General features: G+C 36.7%; 4 protein-coding genes and 1 pseudogene across 5 annotated transcripts; 1 reads left to right on the top strand and 4 right to left on the bottom strand.

Annotated features, from left to right (window-relative positions):
* Positions 1-5,425: 5,425 nt before the first annotated feature.
* Positions 5,426-7,102, bottom strand: GCK72_012318 (uncharacterized protein; the record flags this gene model as incomplete). Its single annotated transcript, XM_053729011.1, has 5 exons — positions 5,426-5,564; positions 5,610-5,671; positions 5,727-6,021; positions 6,666-6,921; positions 7,012-7,102. 5 exons carry the CDS (start codon positions 7,100-7,102, stop codon positions 5,426-5,428), a joined length of 843 nt encoding a protein of 280 aa, XP_053583783.1.
* Positions 7,103-7,811: 709 nt separating this feature from the next.
* GCK72_012317 (uncharacterized protein) lies at positions 7,812-9,871 on the bottom strand (the record flags this gene model as incomplete). Its single annotated transcript, XM_053729010.1, has 5 exons — positions 7,812-7,950; positions 7,996-8,057; positions 8,112-8,406; positions 9,449-9,704; positions 9,781-9,871. The coding sequence occupies 5 exons, from the start codon at positions 9,869-9,871 to the stop codon at positions 7,812-7,814; spliced, it is 843 nt and encodes a 280-aa protein (XP_053583782.1).
* Positions 9,872-15,701: 5,830 nt separating this feature from the next.
* GCK72_012316 lies at positions 15,702-18,104 on the bottom strand (annotated as a pseudogene). The gene is made up of 5 exons: positions 17,872-18,104; positions 16,991-17,285; positions 16,876-16,937; positions 16,752-16,831; positions 15,702-15,961 (listed from the first exon to the last, which is right to left on the bottom strand). Coding segments are annotated over exons 1-5 (930 nt in total).
* An 868-nt stretch (positions 18,105-18,972) lies between these two features.
* Positions 18,973-19,509, bottom strand: GCK72_012315 (uncharacterized protein; the record flags this gene model as incomplete). Its single annotated transcript, XM_053729009.1, has 3 exons — positions 18,973-19,111; positions 19,158-19,219; positions 19,330-19,509. The coding sequence occupies 3 exons, from the start codon at positions 19,507-19,509 to the stop codon at positions 18,973-18,975; spliced, it is 381 nt and encodes a 126-aa protein (XP_053583781.1).
* Positions 19,510-19,513: 4 nt separating this feature from the next.
* Positions 19,514-19,723, top strand: GCK72_012314 (uncharacterized protein; the record flags this gene model as incomplete). Its single annotated transcript, XM_003089884.2, has 1 exon — positions 19,514-19,723. The coding sequence occupies one exon, from the start codon at positions 19,514-19,516 to the stop codon at positions 19,721-19,723; it is 210 nt and encodes a 69-aa protein (XP_003089932.2).
* Positions 19,724-20,293: the final 570 nt, after the last annotated feature.

Raw genomic sequence — 20,293 nt, 5'->3', positions numbered from 1 at the left:
CCCAAAACATAGAAAACGGTTCCAAACTAAAAAAAGGGGTGACTAGACTTAGGAGGTAACAACTTTGACACCTTATTATATATCCCTAAAAAATTTGGGTGGGTTACTGTAGTTTTACGGTAATTACAGAGTATAGAAAATTTACAAAAAAAGGTGTGTCCGAGATCTCGGATTTTTGGTTGACAAAAAGCTCACCTTTAAAGACTGAAGTACAGCAATACGAAAAGCAAATTTCGCCGCTTTTTCAGTTTTTAAATAGTTCCACAGTAAAAATATCCGTCTTCTGACTCTGCTTTTCAAAATATTTGTGCGTCTAGTATAAGAATATGTCCAGGCAGACCAACGTTTAGTATAAGAAATATGTCCAGGCAGACCAACCCACCAGTCGTGCCATAGCAAACTCCACCAGAAAAGAGAGCATAAAGCAAACGTTCCCTCTACTTTCAGGGGTGTGCGGACAGGAAAATTTCGGAATTTCGGACACTAAAAAATGTCCGAGTTTCAAATTTTCGGACTTTCGGAATCTCGGACTATTCCGAATTTCGGATTTTCGGAATTTCGGAATTTCGGAATTGTCCGAATTTCGAATTTTCGGAATGTCGGAATATTCCGATTTTCGGACTTTCGGAATTTTTTTTCAACAGACTGTCCCATTTACCCATATCGAATGCTGAAAACCGTTTTTTTGTTTAAAAAAACACTGCGAAAAGACGAAAATTTAAAAAAAAAACCGCCTGAAAACTGCGGAAAAAAATCTGTTCGAGACCCGTCATGAAAAGTGCGCATGCGCCTTTAATACAGTACTTTCTCTTCCATTCCGAATTTTTTTCGGAACGTTCCGATCGGAATTCCATTCCGAAAATTTGTTTTCGGAATATTCCGATCGGAATTTCATTCCGAAATTTTGTTTTCGGAATATTCCGATCGGAATTCCGTTCCGAAAATGAGCCGATTTTCGGAATTTTTCGGAATTCCGAATTCCGTTCCGCACACCCCTGTCTACTTTTGATCTGTACAATCCATTAAAAATCTACTTGACGCCAAATCAAGTAACGCGACTACCTTCTCGGTAGTCAACACTTTTGCCGGCCCCCAGAGTCATGGAAAGAGAATGTCACCAATGTCTGAGAAATGAACTCCGACTACAACAGTCAACGTGACCAGTGAACTCATGAACTGAGACCATCACTATTCTGGACGTGTCACTGACCTGAACCTGGTAACCTGACGATAACAATCTGCCCTACATTTGCTGTGCATATAAGGAAGGGAAATCGTCAGTCTAACCACTCTCCCAACTCTTCTCAACCTTCACCGAGTGTGTTTTTTACCGTTGGCTTATCACTACATCAGTTTCGGCTCTCCCGTCTCCAAGGATTCCGTCCATGGTCCAGTCTACCAAAGCAAAAAATCCTCCAAATGATAAATTATTATTTCCGTTGAATTATTGTTGTTGGGCCTCTCCCTTGTTGTCATTCTCGTATTAAACCTGACGTGGTTTCATCCTACCACAAGCGTCGGAACAATGAGCACCTTACTATTCCACGAATGCAACCTCTAGGAGACACTCATACCTCGAAAAATGCACGAAATCAGTTAAATAAAACTATATTCCCAGATTCACACAAGAATCCGCTACCAATGGTGGAAAAACAAAAATCCACGAAACTAAATAATTTCTAGATAACTAGATAATTTCTGGATGGAAACTAAATAATTCCTAGACGAAACTAGATAATAAGCTAGATAATTCCAATAGCAAGTCTCTCACTCTTGTACTGAAGTATCCAGCACTACGCTCCAGCTCAGAGATTCGCATCAACAATGTTCTGAAACTGGTCTATCATTTAAAAAATTGCGGATATCCTCCTCTAATAAAAAATGATGTGTTAAAAATGTTTCCACACATACAGTACTGCGTATTGAGTAACAACCCTTCATCCTTTTTGAGTGTGCAATACTAGGATGCTATTACCAGTGATTGCGTACAAAATAATTGAAAGTATGTACAGTGCTGGCCATAATTCTATCCCCTTCTGGTTTTTTCAGCATAACTTTTTATTAGTTATCCGATTGATCTGAAACTTGGCAGCAATGTGTATAAAGGTAAAAAATATGTAAAAACAAATTGGTTTTAAAATATTTTTAAAAATTTTAAAAATTTCATCTTTTTTCAAAAAACCAAGAAAATCAACAAAAATAAGAGATCGGCTAAATAGAGTCACGGAAATGAAAATAAAAAAGAAAATGACCAGAAACAAAATTTATAAGTTCAATACACTTTCGTTGCGTATCCACGAGAATCATAACGGCTTGGCACGTCTCGGCATCGAGTCCAGAAGCTTGTCGATCACCGACTTCGGGATTGCCATCCAGGCGGCTTCGAGTTGCGCGAATTTTTGGTCCGCATTTGTGCTCTAACTCCAGATAGTCACGTTCGAGCTCTTCCCCATATGTTCATCGGATTCAAGTCCGGACTTTGGCTTGGCCACTCCAGAGAGTCCACACGACGACGTTGAACCACGAGCGAACATGGAGAATATGCTTCGGATCGTTGTCTTGCTGGAAGACGTAAGCTCTGCCGACATTTTGAAGTGCCCATGGTCTCATCGTATTCTCCAAAATATCTTCATACTGGATCGATCCATGAGACCAACGATTCTTCGTAGAGGACCCATGCCTTGGCTGGAAAAACATCCCAAACCATGCACGATCCACCCCCATTTTGACTGTCGGTGTTTGATACTTGGATCAAATCTGGTTCCAATCGGACGACGAATCCATGTGTTTCCGTCGCTGCCGAACAAATTGAACTTGGATTCGTCGGACCAGACGTGTTTTGCCCACTCCTGACGTCCCCAGCTCAAATGAGCTTTTGCCCACTCAACACGGCTTCTGCGATTCTTCTCACTGATGAACGGTTTTTTGACTGGACGCCTTCCATGAAGTCCTTGAGCTTGGAGACGTCTTCGGATTGTTCTTCTGGATGGTACTGGTTCATTCGGAGAAGTCACGACGACTTGGATGTCCGTTGAGGTCCTACGAGGATCCTCTCTTGACGCTCGGATGATGTTGCGATCCATCACATGGGTGGTTTTTCGAGGTCTTCCTGGGTGTTTTGCCAGCTCAAACGTGTTCTAAACGTTTGTATGATTTAAACAAGTGTTTTTTAACATTTACCTGATCAAGACACCTCTTGATAAGTTTACGGATTCCTGAAGGTGAGCACTGAAACTGAGCAGCAAGCATCTTGGTTGACTGTCCATTCAGATGACCACGAAAGATGGCGGTCTTGACAGAAAGCGGGAAGTTCTTGTTGTTTGTTGGTCTAGTCATACCTAAACATCAACTTTCAAGTCAGAACATGCACTTTGGACTTTTCAGAAAAACACAAATAATTAAAAACTGGAAAAAGTGAAAAACGTGAAAAAGTGAAAATATCGAAAAATCGAAAAAAACGCTAAAAATTTTTTATTGGATGATGCAATTTCTGTCTGCAATCTTGCGTATAGATGCTTACCGTAGGCTGAAAAATTTTCAGATCAATCGGATAACTAATAAAAAGTTATGCTGAAAAAACCAAAAGGGGATAGAATTATGGCCAGCACTGTATGTAAAACGGTAGAAAATAGCAAAAAATGGTAAACCAGTGAATGAATAGAAAAAATGAAAACTGCTGAAAAAATGATTTATAAACACCCGTTTATTCTTAGATTTTGGTATTGCACCCGTTAATTCTCAAAACACCCGTCTATTATATAAACACCCGTTAATTAAATAAACACCCGTTAAACCATAAAGTACCTAACTTTTTAGGAAAAAAACGAACTACAGTTAAACAGGAAATACATTTTATATGGGTTCTGAGTTAAATGAACTCTATGGATACCTTAAATCCGAAAAGTTTGAAAATTTTGAGTATTGGTTTCAAAAAAATGTTATGAAGATAAGTTATGACATCAGATTGTTCTGTGAAAGGAAAACTCGCCCCGCTCACTAGCGGCGGTCACGCCCCTTTTCGAAAACTGTCGCGTTGCCGCCGCAAGGGGGTGTGGCGAGCTTTCCTTGCACACAAAAATTTAAAATCATAATGTGTATCGTTATCAGATATCAATGTTCAAGTTACTGTTTCGCTATAATTTTGTAACAGAAATCAATCAGTTAATTCGATTTCTTAACTTCCGTTTGTGAGTCTCTCAAATTCAGGTTTAGATTCAATGTAGCAAAAAATTTTTATAGAGTATTTGTAGAAATGTCAAGTAGCGATCTGATCTTAAAACCTCATTTTGCCATGATTTGTAGAATTTTCGGGTGTTCAGATGGGGTTCCGTGCACCTCCATGAAGATCTGGAAAGGAAAAAGTTGCTACTGTTTCTCAGTATTGTGAAAATGTGCGAATTTGATCGAATTTGATTTGACGTCCAATTTCGTACAGTGGTTAGAATGGTCGAGGTGGTTTAGTTTGTAATAAATTCCCAAAACAAAAATTGTTCGAAGTGAAAACGTCATTTCTAACAATCCATTGACAAATATTCTGGTTTCAGGGCTCTACAAAGCGGGCTCATTTTTGTTTTGTACATTGATAGCTCCATAATAGTACTCCTAAACGGATCATCGCTAAATCGCTAAGAACCGTTTCTTTTTTTTACTTCTGAACTTTTTGAAACATTCAAAACAAATCCCTTTTCAAAAATAAAAAAATATCAGATATTAGAAATTTGATATTATTAATTTATTTAGTGGAATCCCAAAATACCTGTGACTACTACATTTTCAAACTAATTTTTACGAAAATTTCAAAAGATCTTTAATATTCTTTCCATTGTGAAAATAAAATCAGGGTCTTTTTTGTTTTCTATCCTTTTGGAGAATGACAGGTAAATGTCAAATCGAGATTATCTTCTGGATACGGAGCGGAACTAGAATTAAAAAATAATAATAATAAGAAAATAACTTTTTGGGAAAAACCGAACTACAGTTTCAATTTAAACATGAAACAAATTTGATATGGGTACCGAGCTCCGAGGTGCTTTATTTGTCTATCCATGATTCATCCTTATCAAGTATCAGTGGTCAAGTTACTTTTCGAAAATCGATTTGAATAAGATAGATTAAAAAATTGAGGTCACGAAGTGTGTAGAGATGATCTTGTTGTCACGTAGATTTAGTGTTGAAATTGTTGCCAGCTGTAAACAGTTGTTCGTGGAAGAACTCAAGAATTTTGTGAGGAACATGTAGTAATTTTTAGTATGACGATTTCCATCTCCCCCACTGCATCATCCAAGACGCTTATGCACATAAAATACTGTTGAAACATATTAATTAAATCAGACGAAGTAACATTTATGAGAAAGTTTATTCTGATTGTTAAATAGGAAAAACAGACAAAATAAGTTTAACTTGTCAAAAAAATCATGTGGATAACCTAAAATTCAACTTTCGGAACAATCGGAACCAACGGATACACTCCATATTGATCCATGCAACTGTCCTGAATCAGACTGTATTCACAACAATTGACACAGTATGGATTGGGTTCCACGTTGAAGATTCGGAAGTTGTATCTGGAAAATGTTGGATTTTTTGAAATCTGGAGAATAGATTCTCACTTTGCCATGGTTTGCAGCATTTCTAGGTGTTCAGATGGGGTTCCGTGGACTTCTATGAAGATCTGGAAATGACAAAGTTTGTCAGTTTCAGATTTTCGAGATGTTGAAATCCCCTACCTGACAAACTCGATACTCTCTGATGAATGGCTCAAGACCCTCATGCTCTCCTCCTTCAATATCAATCTTCAATAGCTCAACTTCTCTTCTCTCTGCCTTTTTCAGCATACTCGAAATGGATATTTCATTCGGAATCATTCCAACAAATAGTTGTCCATTTATTCTCTCATAGTCCTCTTGAATTGTAATGTTCTGTGGATCCTTATCAGCTCCAAGTATTCTACAATGTCCTCCTGTCACATTTTGAATGTGTTGGTCATAGGAAATTTCATTGTTGAGGCCGAGGGAGATTAGTCTGCAATTAATTTATGTTTATTTTTAAAACGTGCTCAATGATTCAAGAAAATTCTTGATAAAACGTGACAGGGGATTTCTAAACGTATTGAAACAGTAAAAACTTGAACTGTTTCAAAAATGAAAGAAATCAGACTTAATTCACAAAGAACTATTTTAGTGAGCCTATTTTTCCGACGAAAAATGAAAGAATACTAGTTTTTACTAAATTTTGATGAAATTCCGATCATAAGTCTCAAAAAATCTTCAATGTTCCCTTGTAAATTAAAACAGGACTGTCTATTTTGTTGTTCTATTCAAGTGGAGAATGGCAGGAAGATGTTGAATTGAGATATTCTTCTGAACAAGGATCCGAAAAATCGTCTCAGTGTGTACACTCATGCCTTCAGGCTGGTTGTCCGAGAGAGATATAGATCGAAAAATTTGAAAGCGAGACAGTTGAAAAAACGAAAATGAGTTTGTTTCAAGAAAGACAAAAGTTAATTTGATGAAATTGAGAATTGGTTCTACAAATGTGACACTAACTCTTTTCGGATAATTTCAAAAAATCACTGCTCCAAAACGGTGAAATTACAATTTCTTTTTTGAGACCATTGTTCGAAATCCATAACTACCTTTATTGCCCACTATTTTTTACAAACTCACGTGCAATTATCTTTCCTGACTGCTCTTGGATTACAAACATATTTCCCTCCATCATCAACATCCCCTATCCTTTCTTTTATCGCACAAAATGCTTCCAATTTCACTTTTCCAAAGAATCTCTTGTGATCAGCTCCCCGAGCCACTTGAGACAATTCCAGACTGTACTTATCCGCTTTCAGATTGTACTTCGCACGGAGATCTTTCAAGGCATTAGGGTTGTAGATATCAATTAGCTCGTCGGCTTCGAATTTTTGTTCTAAAAGTGGGTAAAAAGAGGAATCGTAAAAATAAAATAACAAAACTTTTTCAAATTTTACAAGAATCCAAAACGGTGAAAAATACTCACCCAACCTGGATACTGAGAAGCAAATCACGATATTTATGATCAAGAAACATAAAAGTAAACTGATGATGACGGTAGACGGACTATCGATCATTTTTGTAAGAAAAACTACAAAGAAACATATCTTCCATTTGAAAATTTTAGAAAAAAACTGAATGAAACAGAAAAATTCTGAATATGTCAGCTTGTTCTCCAATATTTATACGACTTTTGTAGGTCAATTAAATTGAAAAAGTAACGGAACCAACCGAGACACACCCTTCGATTTCAAATATCTCAACACTTTATTGGCCGAGAATATTATGGGTGCGGCCCTTCTATAAAAGTCTTTTATTTTTGGAAAAATATAATATGTAAAATATTGGAAGTTTCAAATGAGAACTGCTTGTATTTGATATTCTTATTAAAACGATTGTTTTTATTTTCTGCTTTTTATTTGGAAATGATTGTGAATACTGAGAGTGATCCCTATTATAAATATGGACAGGTTACTGTTTCGCAATTATTTTATCACGGAATACTATCATTTCTTTCATTTTTTTGGATCTTGGTCACTTAGATTCAGCGTTGAAGATTTTGAATACCGCTGAAACATAAAACACGCAAGTACAATGGTCACATAGATTAAGTTTGAAAATTGTTGAATAAAAAAACTGGAACATACAACTCGCTAGCTTACATAGCATGATGTAGAAACAGCATTATTAAAAGCGAAAAAACATTTGCTGAACAATTCATTCAATTTGTGAAATGAGAGGATCAGAAAAAGTAAATTTATTACACTTGTCAAACAACTGAATAACCTAAAATTCAACTTTCGGCACAATTGGAACCAACGGATACACTCCATATTGATCCATGCAACTGTCCTGAATCAGACTGTATTCACAACAATTGGAACAGTATGGATTGGGTTCGACGTTGAAGATTCGGAAGTTGTATCTGAAAAATGTTGGATTTTTTGAAATCTGGAGAATAGTTTCTCACTTTGCCATGGTTTGCAGCATTTTCAGGTGCTCAGATGGGGTTCCGTGGACTTCTATGAAGATCTGGAAAAGAAACGTTTTTTCTGTATAATTTTTCAGATGGTGAAATGCTCTTACCTGACAAACTCGATACTCTCTGATGAATGACTCAAGACCCTCATGCTCCCCTCCTTCAATATCAATCTTCAATAGCTCAACTTCTCTTCTCTCTGCCTTTTTCAGCATACTCGAAATGGATATTTCATTCGGAATCATTCCAACAAACAGTTGTCCATTTATTCTCTCATATGCTTCTTGAATTGTAATGTTCTGTGGATCCTTATCAGCTCCAAGTATCCTACAATGTCCTCCTGTCACATTTTGAATGTGCTGGTCATAGGAAATTGCATTGTTGAGGCCGAGGGAGATCAATCTGGAATGGATATATGTTTATTTTCGAAACAATACGAAGATCGAAAGATATTCTTGATAACAAGTCACTGTGGATTACTAAACGTATTGAAACAGTCAAAACTTGAACTGTTTCAAAAATGAAAGAAATCAGACTCAATTCACAAAGAACCATTGTAGTAGACGTTTAGGTTTCAGCATAGTTGTCAAGGCCCGGCCCGGGCCGGGCCGGGCCGGGCCTTGTCGGCGAAATCAGGGCCCGGGCCGGGCCGGGCTTAAGGCCCGGGCCGGGCCGGGCTTAAGGCCCGGCCCGAAGGCCCGGGCAAATTGGCGCGAAAGTCAAATTTTCAAATTTTTTTTAAATTTTTTGAATTTTTTTGATTTTTTTCGCGAAAAAGTCAAATTTTCGACTATCAGTCAGAATTAGAAGAAATTCTGAAAAATAGTTAAAAATGGTCACATTTCCGATGAAAAATTGAAAAAATTTCGAAAAAAAAAAATGGAAAAAAAAGGGTCATTTTTTGAAGCCGGGCCTTCGGGCCGGGCCGGGCCTTGAAAATTTTCCACCGGCCCGGCCCGGCCCGGCCCGGCCCGGCCCGGCCCGGCCCGGGCCTTCGGGCCTTGCCGGGCCTTGCCGGGCCGGCCCGGGCCTTGACAACTATGGGTTTCAGTCTATTTTTTTGACAAAAGCCTGAAAAGATCTTCAACATTCCCTTGTAAATTAAAACAGGACTGTCTATTTTGTTGTTCTATTCAAGTGGAGAATGGCAGGAAGATGTTGAATTGAGATATTCTTCTGAACAAGGATCCGAAAAATCGTCTCAGTGTGTACATTGATGCCGTCAGACTGGTTGTCCGATAGAGATATAGATCGAAAAATTTGAAAGAGAAAATAGTTTTGAGACACAAGTGTGATTAGTTTTAGATTGAAATTGGTCATAAGTAGAGTTGGTGAAATTTCAAAAAATTACTGTTTATAAACATTGAAATTAACATTTCTGATTTGAAGACTACATTGGAAATCAGAATGCTCTATTACTACGCACTATTTTTTACAAACTCACGTGCAATTATCTTTCCTGACTGCTCTTGGATTACAAACGTATTTCCTTCCATCATCAACATCTCCTATCCTCTCTTTTATCGCACAGAATGCTTCCAGCTTCACTTTTCCAAAGAATCTCTTGTGATCTGCTCCTCTAGCTACTTGAGACAGTTCCAGACTGTACTTATCTGCTTTCAGATTGTACTTCGCACGGAGGTCTTTCAGAGCATTAGGATTGTAGATATCAATTAGCTCGTCTGCTTCGAATTTTTGTTCTAAAAAAAAGAATATTAATAAAAATTTCAAAAATTTTCAGATTTAAGAAGAATCCAAAACAGTGAAAATACTTACCCAACCTGAATACTGAGAAGCAACTCAATATGTTTATGATCAAGATACATGCAAGCAGACTGATTATGATAGTGGACTGACTGTAGATCATTTTTGAGCGGCACATCTACAAACAATTGATAGATAATAAAATGTGTGTAGAAAATGACTATGGTGAAACAGATTTTATGTAAATACTCTTTGTAGGTCAAACCACCGAAAACTCACCATATTAAATGAAAATAGATGGTATCAGTGTCCTAGTTCGTTCTACCCCTGAAAATAGAATTCTAGTCTCTTTTATTCTCCGACGGTGAAAAAAAAATAGAGAGAGGGAGGGTCTTATAGATGAGAACGGTAGATATGTAGGTAGACGGTTCTCGGAAGAATTGAGAATTGAAACAAAAGGAAGAGAAAGATGGAAAATGAAGATTTGTTTTAAATGAATGTCATTTTTAATAGGATGAATTGTTGTTCAGGATGAGATTTTGGAATTGAAAAAGTTATGAGGGCAACTTCCAGGAAAACTGATACGATTAGAGCAATTTCTAAACTCCCCACACATCAATTTTTGAAAAAAAAAATGAACAAAGTTAAGATGTCAAAACTGCGTGGTTCAAGTTTTCAGATTTCCTGTTCCATTATATAAATTTAAGAAACTTCAGTATTGAATGTGCGATAGGTGAACAACAGAGTTGCGCGGAAGTGATTTTTTCTAGAAAGGAAGTCGGAAGTAAAATTTTGAAAATGGAAGTCGGAAGCCGGAAGTCGGAAGTCGGAATTCAATTCTGGTGAACAACTGTCAAAACTTTACCGAATTTTTTAAAAATTAAAAATATTCGACAAATTGATTGAAAATTTATTTGACTTCACACTTAAAACCCAACTGAAACAGAAAATTTCAGTTTCAAGATATGGGTATCCATCTCAAATCGAAACTTGGAGAATCCTTTCTTTTTCTTATTTTAATACCAATTTCATGAATCCGGAACCAAACAACTGTGGAAACAAAAAATGGCTATTATTTTTAAAAAAAAGTGGATATTGAAAACGTTTGAATTTTCAACACGTTGAAATCTGTTCCGTGGATATCCCGACGGCAAAATTGAGATTATAATTTAGATATCAGCCACCGTGTGAACTGGCTAACGGCAGTGAATTCGGCAGGGCAAACTATAATTATTTGGATTTTGAGAAGAATGAAAAAAGGATTTTTCGGATTTTTGAGTTAGAAATAGAAAATCGAAATAGAGATGTCAGTGCATCTGGGAAGATTCTGAAGTAAATTCCCAAAAAATTGCCGTTATTTTATTGGAGTATATTACTTTGTGTCAATAATGAAACCTAATAATGTCATAAATAAAGGTCAGTTGTGTAAACATGAGTTAAAAAAAGTGGTAAAAATAATCTTTCTATACCGATTTCTCCAATTGGGACCAAATTTTTTGCAAGACTCCGCAAAAAAAACTCGGAATGATGAAACTCCGATAATAATAGAATCGACGATAGTTTTCTTATACGTATAAAACTGTTTCATACACGACGTAGATTTACAGAAACTGTGAAATTCTGCTCTCAAACAAATTTAAAATCCTCTCTTGTTCTTGTTTTATACTAACATAATACACGGTTTCAGATAAGACATTAAATTATTTTAGAATCTTCTTTTACAATTTAGAACCTCCATTTTTGTGCATAAACTTTGTAAATTTAGTTTTTGCCATTCTAAACTCACATTTTGATATATTTTCTAAGAGTGAAGTTGCAAAAATCTATTGTGCTTCGATTGAGAACTTTGTCATAGGAACAATTTTGAAAAAAAAGACTGCTATTCACAAAACGTGGTTGGTTCTTAAAAACAAATGACGCCTGCATTTTCGACATGTGGCCGCCCCTTCTAGAGATAGAAGGCCGTCGGTTATTAGCCGACTAGGGAGGCTACACGTCTCGGTGGTTTCCTGCTTATTTAGGTGGTTCAGAGGTACGCAGGACCCAATGTACAGTTACGCGGTTTAGTCTACAATCAGTTTATTCAAGGATAAAAGCTTGACACGAGGTCGGCATTAAAAACCTTTAACTGATCGTGCCTTTACATCAAAGCAACAGAGAAAATGGGGGGAAACGAGGTAAACTGCATAGAAAGCTACTGCGGTGGAATTCTCTATAGAGAATTCTCGCGGTTGCATTCTATGAGCTCTCAGCGAGTTATTATCAGCGCCTCCTAGAAGGATTCGCGGTAGAAACACACTTTCTCTCGTGGTTAAAAACAACAACTATAAAAAGGGAAGAAACTCTCTCGAAAGGGAAATTAATTATAGGCCAGCGTGGGTGTCGGTCAGCTACTGTAGCAGTCGTTTGCTGTGTGTCGCGGCGGGAGTTCCTCATGGTGGAAAAGACGTGCGCCTTTGAACTGTAGTGGAGACGCAGACATCGTTGTTGGCGGCGATTTGAATTGTAAAAGGAATTACTTCCTATTACAATGAAAGAGAAAACAGGGAAAAAAGAAGATAAATAACAGAAAGTAAAATACATAAATGTAATTGAATAAATTATAGTAATTTATACAATCAATTAATGCATTTTAGTTTGGAGTGGGACAGAGGCCTGATCGGGGACCTGGCAACTGTCAACACTCCGGGGGGTCTGAGGCTCGGCGGCTTGAGTTATGAGAACATAACGTGCAAGCTTGGCTTTCGGTTTACGAGGTTGATAAGGCCGGACACGGTGAGTGGGCAAGCGGTTGTTCGCCCAGTCGTCAATGGTACGAGGTCTCCTCAACTTGACGTTTTGAGAGTACTCGGAACCTGATGACTTCTGGTCATCCTTGGACTTGAATGCGCCTGAACGACTAGCTCCAAGAGTGGGATTGAACTGTTTAGTATCTTTCGCGGTTGTGCCAGATCGACCAGCAACCACGTCCGAAACTGTGTCGTATGATTCGATCGTTGGAACGAAACAATATGACTTTAGTCCAAATCTTCTCCTGTGTGAGCTCGACTGACGGATTCCCAGATTCGGAGCGGACTGATCAGATTCTTTAGTGGATGCGTCTGAACGACCAGCATCCAGATTCGGGACAGCGCGGTTGAAACCTTTTCCAGGTGTGTCTGATCGACAAACCTCTGGAACCGGAGTCAAACGTTCTATTCCTCTTCTGGCTGCGCCTGAACGACTAGCAGCCACGTCCGAAACAGTGTCAGATGATTCGATCGTCGGACCGAAACAATATGACTTTAGTCCATCTCTTCTTCCGGGTGGATCCGAAGAGGCGGCGTACTTATCCGAAGTCTGTCCTGAATTGTCCGTGGTAATGAACTTCCTGTCCTTGGATGCGCCAGATCGACAAGCATCCATGCTCGTAAGCTTACGCATAACTCCTTCTTCAGATGTGCCTGAACGACAAGCATCTGCAGCCGGAGACGCGGTAAGATAACAAACAAAGGATGCGCCTGAACGACCAGCATCCAAGTCCGGGTTTTTCAAAACGTGTAACCTGGCAACTGTCAACACGACATGTTGAAATCTGTTTCTTGGATATCCCGACGGCAAAAATGAGATTGAAATTTGGATAGCATTGGCCAGGTGCCACTGAACTAGCTAACGGCAGCAAAATCGGCAGGGCAAACTATAATTATTTGGATTTTGAGAAGAATGAAAAAAGGATTTTTCGGATTTTTGAGTTCGGAATAGAAGAACACGTTATTGGATGGCTGGGAAGAATCTGAAGGCGATATTCAAACTATTACCGTTATTTTACTTACTTGTAATATAACTTTGTGTCAGTAGTGAAACACAATCATAAATTTCCAATTTTTTGCAGAACACCACAATGAAACATGAAAACCCGACAATATAGGATGTTATCCACAAACTTTTTTTAACGTATAAAACTGTTTCGTACACGATGTAAATTTACAGAAACTGTTATATTCTGGTTGGTTGACATTTTGAATTTCTTTTTCTTTTTTTAATATTAAAATAATACACCGTTTCGAATGGAACATTATACATTTTTCAAAGTTTGCATATGTAGCAGTCATTTTACATATGTAGCAGTCATTTTTTCTTTCCAAAGTTGTATGTTTGGTTGAATTCACATTGTACATTCAAATACTTTTTTGTAGTTACATTTTCTTTTAAATAAAACTTGAAAAAAATATTGAGAAAACTTAGGTAGCAGAAGTATGAACTGAATGGGAACATAAAAGAAAAATCAAATTGAGAAACAAACTTTGAAAAATGTATAATGTTCCATTCGAAACGGTGTATTATTTTAATATTAAAAAAAGAAAAAGAAATTCAAAATGTCAACCAACCAGAATATAACAGTTTCTGTAAATTTACATCGTGTACGAAACAGTTTTATACGTTAAAAAAAGTTTGTGGATAACATCCTATATTGTCGGGTTTTCATGTTTCATTGTGGTGTTCTGCAAAAAATTGGAAATTTATGATTGTGTTTCACTACTGACACAAAGTTATATTACAAGTAAGTAAAATAACGGTAATAGTTTGAATATCGCCTTCAGATTCTTCCCAGCCATCCAATAACGTGTTCTTCTATTCCGAACTCAAAAATCCGAAAAATCCTTTTTTCATTCTTCTCAAAATCCAAATAATTATAGTTTGCCCTGCCGATTTTGCTGCCGTTAGCTAGTTCAGTGGCACCTGGCCAATGCTATCCAAATTTCAATCTCATTTTTGCCGTCGGGATATCCAAGAAACAGATTTCAACATGTCGAAAATGCAGGCGTCATTTGTTTTTAAGAACCAACCACGTTTTGTGAATAGCAGTCTTTTTTTTCAAAATTGTTCCTATGACAAAGTTCTCAATCGAAGCACAATAGATTTTTGCAACTTCACTCTTAGAAAATATATCAAAATGTGAGTTTAGAATGGCAAAAACTAAATTTACAAAGTTTATGCACAAAAATGGAGGTTCTAAATTGTAAAAGAAGATTCTAAAATAATTTAATGTCTTATCTGAAACCGTGTATTATGTTAGTATAAAACAAGAACAAGAGAGGATTTTAAATTTGTTTGAGAGCAGAATTTCACAGTTTCTGTAAATCTACGTCGTGTATGAAACAGTTTTATACGTATAAGAAAACTATCGTCGATTCTATTATTATCGGAGTTTCATCATTCCGAGTTTTTTTTGCGGAGTCTTGCAAAAAATTTGGTCCCAATTGGAGAAATCGGTATAGAAAGATTATTTTTACCACTTTTTTTAACTCATGTTTACACAACTGACCTTTATTTATGACATTATTAGGTTTCATTATTGACACAAAGTAATATACTCCAATAAAATAACGGCAATTTTTTGGGAATTTACTTCAGAATCTTCCCAGATGCACTGACATCTCTATTTCGATTTTCTATTTCTAACTCAAAAATCCGAAAAATCCTTTTTTCATTCTTCTCAAAATCCAAATAATTATAGTTTGCCCTGCCGAATTCACTGCCGTTAGCCAGTTCACACGGTGGCTGATATCTAAATTATAATCTCAATTTTGCCGTCGGGATATCCACGGAACAGATTTCAACACTTTTCTCTTGTAAATGAAAACAGGACTGTCTATTTTGTTGTTCTATTCAGTGGGTGAATGGCAGCAAGATGTTGAATCAAGATATTCTTCTGAACATGGATCCGAAAAATCGTCTCAGTGTGTACATTGATGCCTCCAGACTGGTTGTCCGAGAGAGATATAGATCGAAAAATTTGATAGCGAGACAGTTTAAAAAACGAAAATGAGTTTGTTTCAAGAAAGACAAAAGTTAATTTGATGAAATTGAGAATTGGTTCTACAAATGTGACACTAAATCTTTTTGGACAATTTCAAAAAATCCCTGTTCCAAAACGGTGAAATTACAATTTCTGTTTTGAGACCATTGTTCGAAATCCATAACTACCTTTATTGCCCACAATTTCTCAAAACTCACGTGCAATTATCTTTCCTGACTGCTCTTGGATTACAAACATATTTCCCTTCATCATCAACATCTCCTATCCTTTCTTTTATCGCACAGAATGCTTCCAATTTCACTTTTCCAAAGAATCTCTTGTGATCTGCTCCTCTAGCCACTTGAGACAATTCCAGACTGTACTTATTCGCTTTCAGATTGTATTGTGCACGGAGTTCTTTCAGAGCATTCGGGTTGTAGATGTCAATCAGCTTATCAGCTTCGAATTGTTTTTCTAGAAGTTTCGGTATTGAAATGGAACATTATGTTATGAGAACTCACCTTTCCTAAATATCAAGGAGCAAATCACGATATTTATTCTCCAATATTTAAACGACTTTTGTAGGTCAAATAAATTGAAAAAAAGTAACGGAACCACCCGAGACACACCCTTCGATTTCTAATATCTCAACACTTCACTGACCTAGAATACTATGGGTGCGGCCCTTCCTATAATTTTTTGAAAAATATAGTATGTAAATATTGCAAAAGTTGCAAATGAGATCCCTTTGTATTTAAAATTCCTAATGAAACAGTTGTGGGTAATGGTTATGAAAACTGAGAGTGATCCGATAATAATAATGGTAAAGTTACTGTTTCGCTAATGTTTTGTAACGGAATACTGGCAGTGAGTTCATTAATTTGTTTACTGATTACTTGAATTCAGTGTTGAACTGTTTTGAGCTTTAAAGTGCGTTTTCAGCAGTTTCAAGTCGCAATCTGTTTTTGAACATATTTTGAGAAGCTGTAAACAATAGTCAGTGAAAGAGGTCAAGATGTTAGTGAAGAAGATATTATAATTTTTACCAGGAACTATGTTCGAACCACTGGAACAAATTATGCACTAGTTTACATAGCGTGATGTTTCCAAAAACGGAGGAACATTTGCAGAACAATTGGTTTGTTTTATGAAGTGTGAAGATAAGAAATAGTAAATTTATTACACTTATCAAACAACTGGATAACCTAAAATTCAACTTTCGGCACAATAGGAACTAGCGGATACACTCCATATTGATCCATACAACTGTCCTGAATCAGACTGTATTCACAACAATTGAAACAGTATGGATTGGGTTCCACGTTGAAGATTCGGAAGTTGTATCTGGAAATGTTGGATTTTTTGAAATCTGGCAAATGGATTCTCACTTTGCCATGGTTTGCAGCATTTTCAGATGTTCAGATGGGGTTCCGTGTACTTCTATGAAGATCTGGAAAAGAAACGTTTTTCTGTATAATTTTTCGGATGGTGAAATGCTCTTACCTGACAAACTCGATACTCCCTGATGAATGGCTCTAGACCCTCATGCTCCCCTCCTTCAATATCAATCTTCAATAACTCAACTTCTCTTCTCTCTGTTTTTTTCAGCATACTCGAAATGGATATTTCATTCGGAATCATTCCAACAAACAGTTGTCCATTTATTCTCTCATAGTTCTCTTGAATTGTAATGTTCTGTGGGTCCTTATCAGCTCCAAGTATCCTACAATGTCCTCCTGTCACATTCTGTATGTGCTGGTCATAGGAAATTGCATTGTTGAGGCCAAGGGAGATTAGTCTGCAATGGATATATGTTTATTTTTAAAACGTGCTCAATGATTCTAGAAAATTCTTAATAAAACGTCACAGGGGATTTCTAAACGTATTGAAACAGTAATAACTTGAACTGTTTCAAAAATGAAAGAAATCAGTCCAAATTCACAAAGAACTATTTTAGCTGACGATTCGGTTTCAGTCTAATTTTCTGACAAAAGCCTGAAAAGCTCTTTTTTTTCTCTTGTAAATGAAAACAGGACTGTCTATTCTGTTCTTCTATTCACCGGGAGAATGCCAAAAAGATAAGTTGAATCCAGATAATCATTGGAACATGGATCCGAAAAATCGTTTTTGTGTGTACCTTGATGCCTCCAGACTGGTTGTCCGAGAGAGATATATATCGAACAATTTGAAAGAAAGAAATTTTTCAGGAAAATTGAAAATGAGTTCGTGTTTCGAGAAATCAGAAGAAATGTTGATGAAACAGATACTAACCCTTTTCGTGTAATTTTAAAAATCGCTGTTCAAAACGGTGAAATAACAATTTCTGATTTGAGACCAATATTAAGAAACCCGAATGTTCTTGCCCTCTATTTTTCCAAACTCACGTGCAATTATCTTTCCTGACTGCTCTTGGATTACAAACATATTTCCCTCCATCCTCAACATCTCCTATCCTTTCTTTTATCGCACAGAATGCTTCCAATTTCACTTTTCCAAAGAATCTCTTGTGATCTGCTCCCCTAGCCACTTGAGACAATTCCAGACTGTACTTATTCGCTTTTAGATTAAAATTTGCACGGAGCTCTTTCAGAGCATTCGGGTTGTAGACATCAATCATCTTATCAGCTTCGAAATGTTTTTCTAGAAGTTTCGGTATTGAAATGGAACATTATGTTATGAAAACTCACCTTTCCTAAATATCAAGGAGCAAATCACGATATTTATGATCAAGAAACATAAAAGGAAGATGATAAAGATAGTAGGCTGACTGTAGATCATTTTTAAAGGAACAAACTGAAAGGAGAGGCTTAATATTTTTCTTGTAAAATCTTGAGAAAACAGAAAGAAAATGAAACAGAAAAATTCTGAATATGTCAGCTTGTTCTCCAATTTTTATACGACTTTTGTAGGTCAAATAAACTGAAAAAAAGTAACGGAACCACCCGAGACACACCCTTCGTTTTCCAATATCTCAACACTTCAGTGGCCTAGAATATAATGGGTGCGGCCCTTCCTATAATAGTTTTCTATATTTTTGGAAAAATAAATTATGTAAAATATTTAAAGTTTCAAATGAAAACTGCTTGTATTTGAAATTCTTATTAAAACGGTTGTTTTTATTTTTTGTTTTTTATTTGGAAATGACTGTGAAAAAAAATAATGAGAGTGATCTCTATTATAAATATGTTACTGTTTCGCAATTATTTTGTCACGAAATACTAGCAGTGAGTTTATTTTTTTGGATCTTGGTCACTTAGATTCAGCCTTGAAGATTTTGAATACCGCTGAAAGATAAAACACGCAGGTACAATGGTCACATAGATTAATAGACATAGATGATTTGAAAATTGTTGAATAAAAATACTGGAACATACAACTCGCTAGCTTACATGGCATGATGTAGAAACATAATTATTAAAAGCGGGAGAACATTTTCAGAGGATCAGAAAAATAAATTTATCACACTTGTCAAACAACTGGATAACCTAAAATTCAACTTTCGGCACAATCGGAACCAACGGATACACTCCATATTGATCCATACAACTGTCCTGAATCAGACTGTATTCACAACAATTTACACAGTATGGATTGGGTTCCACGTTGAAGATTCGGAAGTTGTATCTGGAAAAACGTTGGATTTTTTGAAATCTGGAGAATAGATTCTCACTTTGCCATGGTTTGCAGCATTCTCAGATGTTCAGATGGGGTTCCATGGACTTCTATGAATATCTGGAAATGACAAAGGTATTACTGTTTCCGGTGGATGAAATTTGTAAAACTATTATAGTTCAAATAGTAAGCAGTTCAATCACATTTCTCAGATGCTGAAATTATCTTACCTGACAAACTCGATACTCCCTGATGAATGGCTCTAGACCCTCATGCTCCCCTCCTTCAATATCAATCTTCAATAGCTCAACTTCTCTTCTCTCTGCCTTTTTCAGCATACTCGAAATGGATATTTCATTCGGAATCATTCCAACAAACAGTTGTCCATTTATTCTTTCATAATCCTCCATACTCATGAGAAGTCTTTCTGATGCTGCTCAAATTAAAAATCTACTTGTTCAACAATTTGGAGATCGATGGAGAGGCGCATATCAGGCCTACGAAGATGTAATGTCAAAACCATACCAAGCAATGATGATAAACAACGATCCACACTCCCCACCATCCATGAGAATACTCTCAAATTTCATCGAGGAATACCCTGTTGCCTATGAGACAGTATAAAAGAAAACCATCACCACCCCACAATCATTCACAATGGCTGCTCACCTTATCGTTCATCACGATTTTCTTCACCAAGTTATGAAAAACAAACGAAAATCCTTGGTTGAGGCAAACACTAAACAAATCAACATTTTAGTTGAAATTGTACACAATCTACTAAACTCTAAAAATATCCCCCTCAACTCTCGGGAAGTGACAATTTTACGACCAGTACAAAAATTATTGGAGGCTCTTACCAAGTGTCGTGATGTGGATAAGGCTCGAGAAATACTATTTAAGCTCACCAAAAACCAACTCTGCTCATTCATTGTTCCTGCTTTTGTCGCTACAAATTTACGAAAATGAAACTTGTTCGAAAGTATCACATGATACCGTATGAAGAGGGTGCCCCTCTCGAGTCGGGTCGTCGATTTCTTGAAAAGATTTTGAATGACAAGTCTCTTGATGAGGTAGCCAAGTGTAGATTTTTCCAAGATATTTTGTACAAGATAAAACATAATATGCACCTTGCTATTGTGAACAGTGACATGTTTGATATTGTTCGTGAAAATTTTCAACGACATACCAAGA

Source organism: Caenorhabditis remanei, chromosome IV (genome assembly GCF_010183535.1).
Source record: "Caenorhabditis remanei strain PX506 chromosome IV, whole genome shotgun sequence".
Lineage (NCBI taxonomy): Eukaryota > Metazoa > Nematoda > Chromadorea > Rhabditida > Rhabditidae > Caenorhabditis > Caenorhabditis remanei.
The sequence above is the reverse complement of the archived record's forward strand: the minus strand, read 5'-3'. Positions and strand labels throughout refer to the sequence as shown.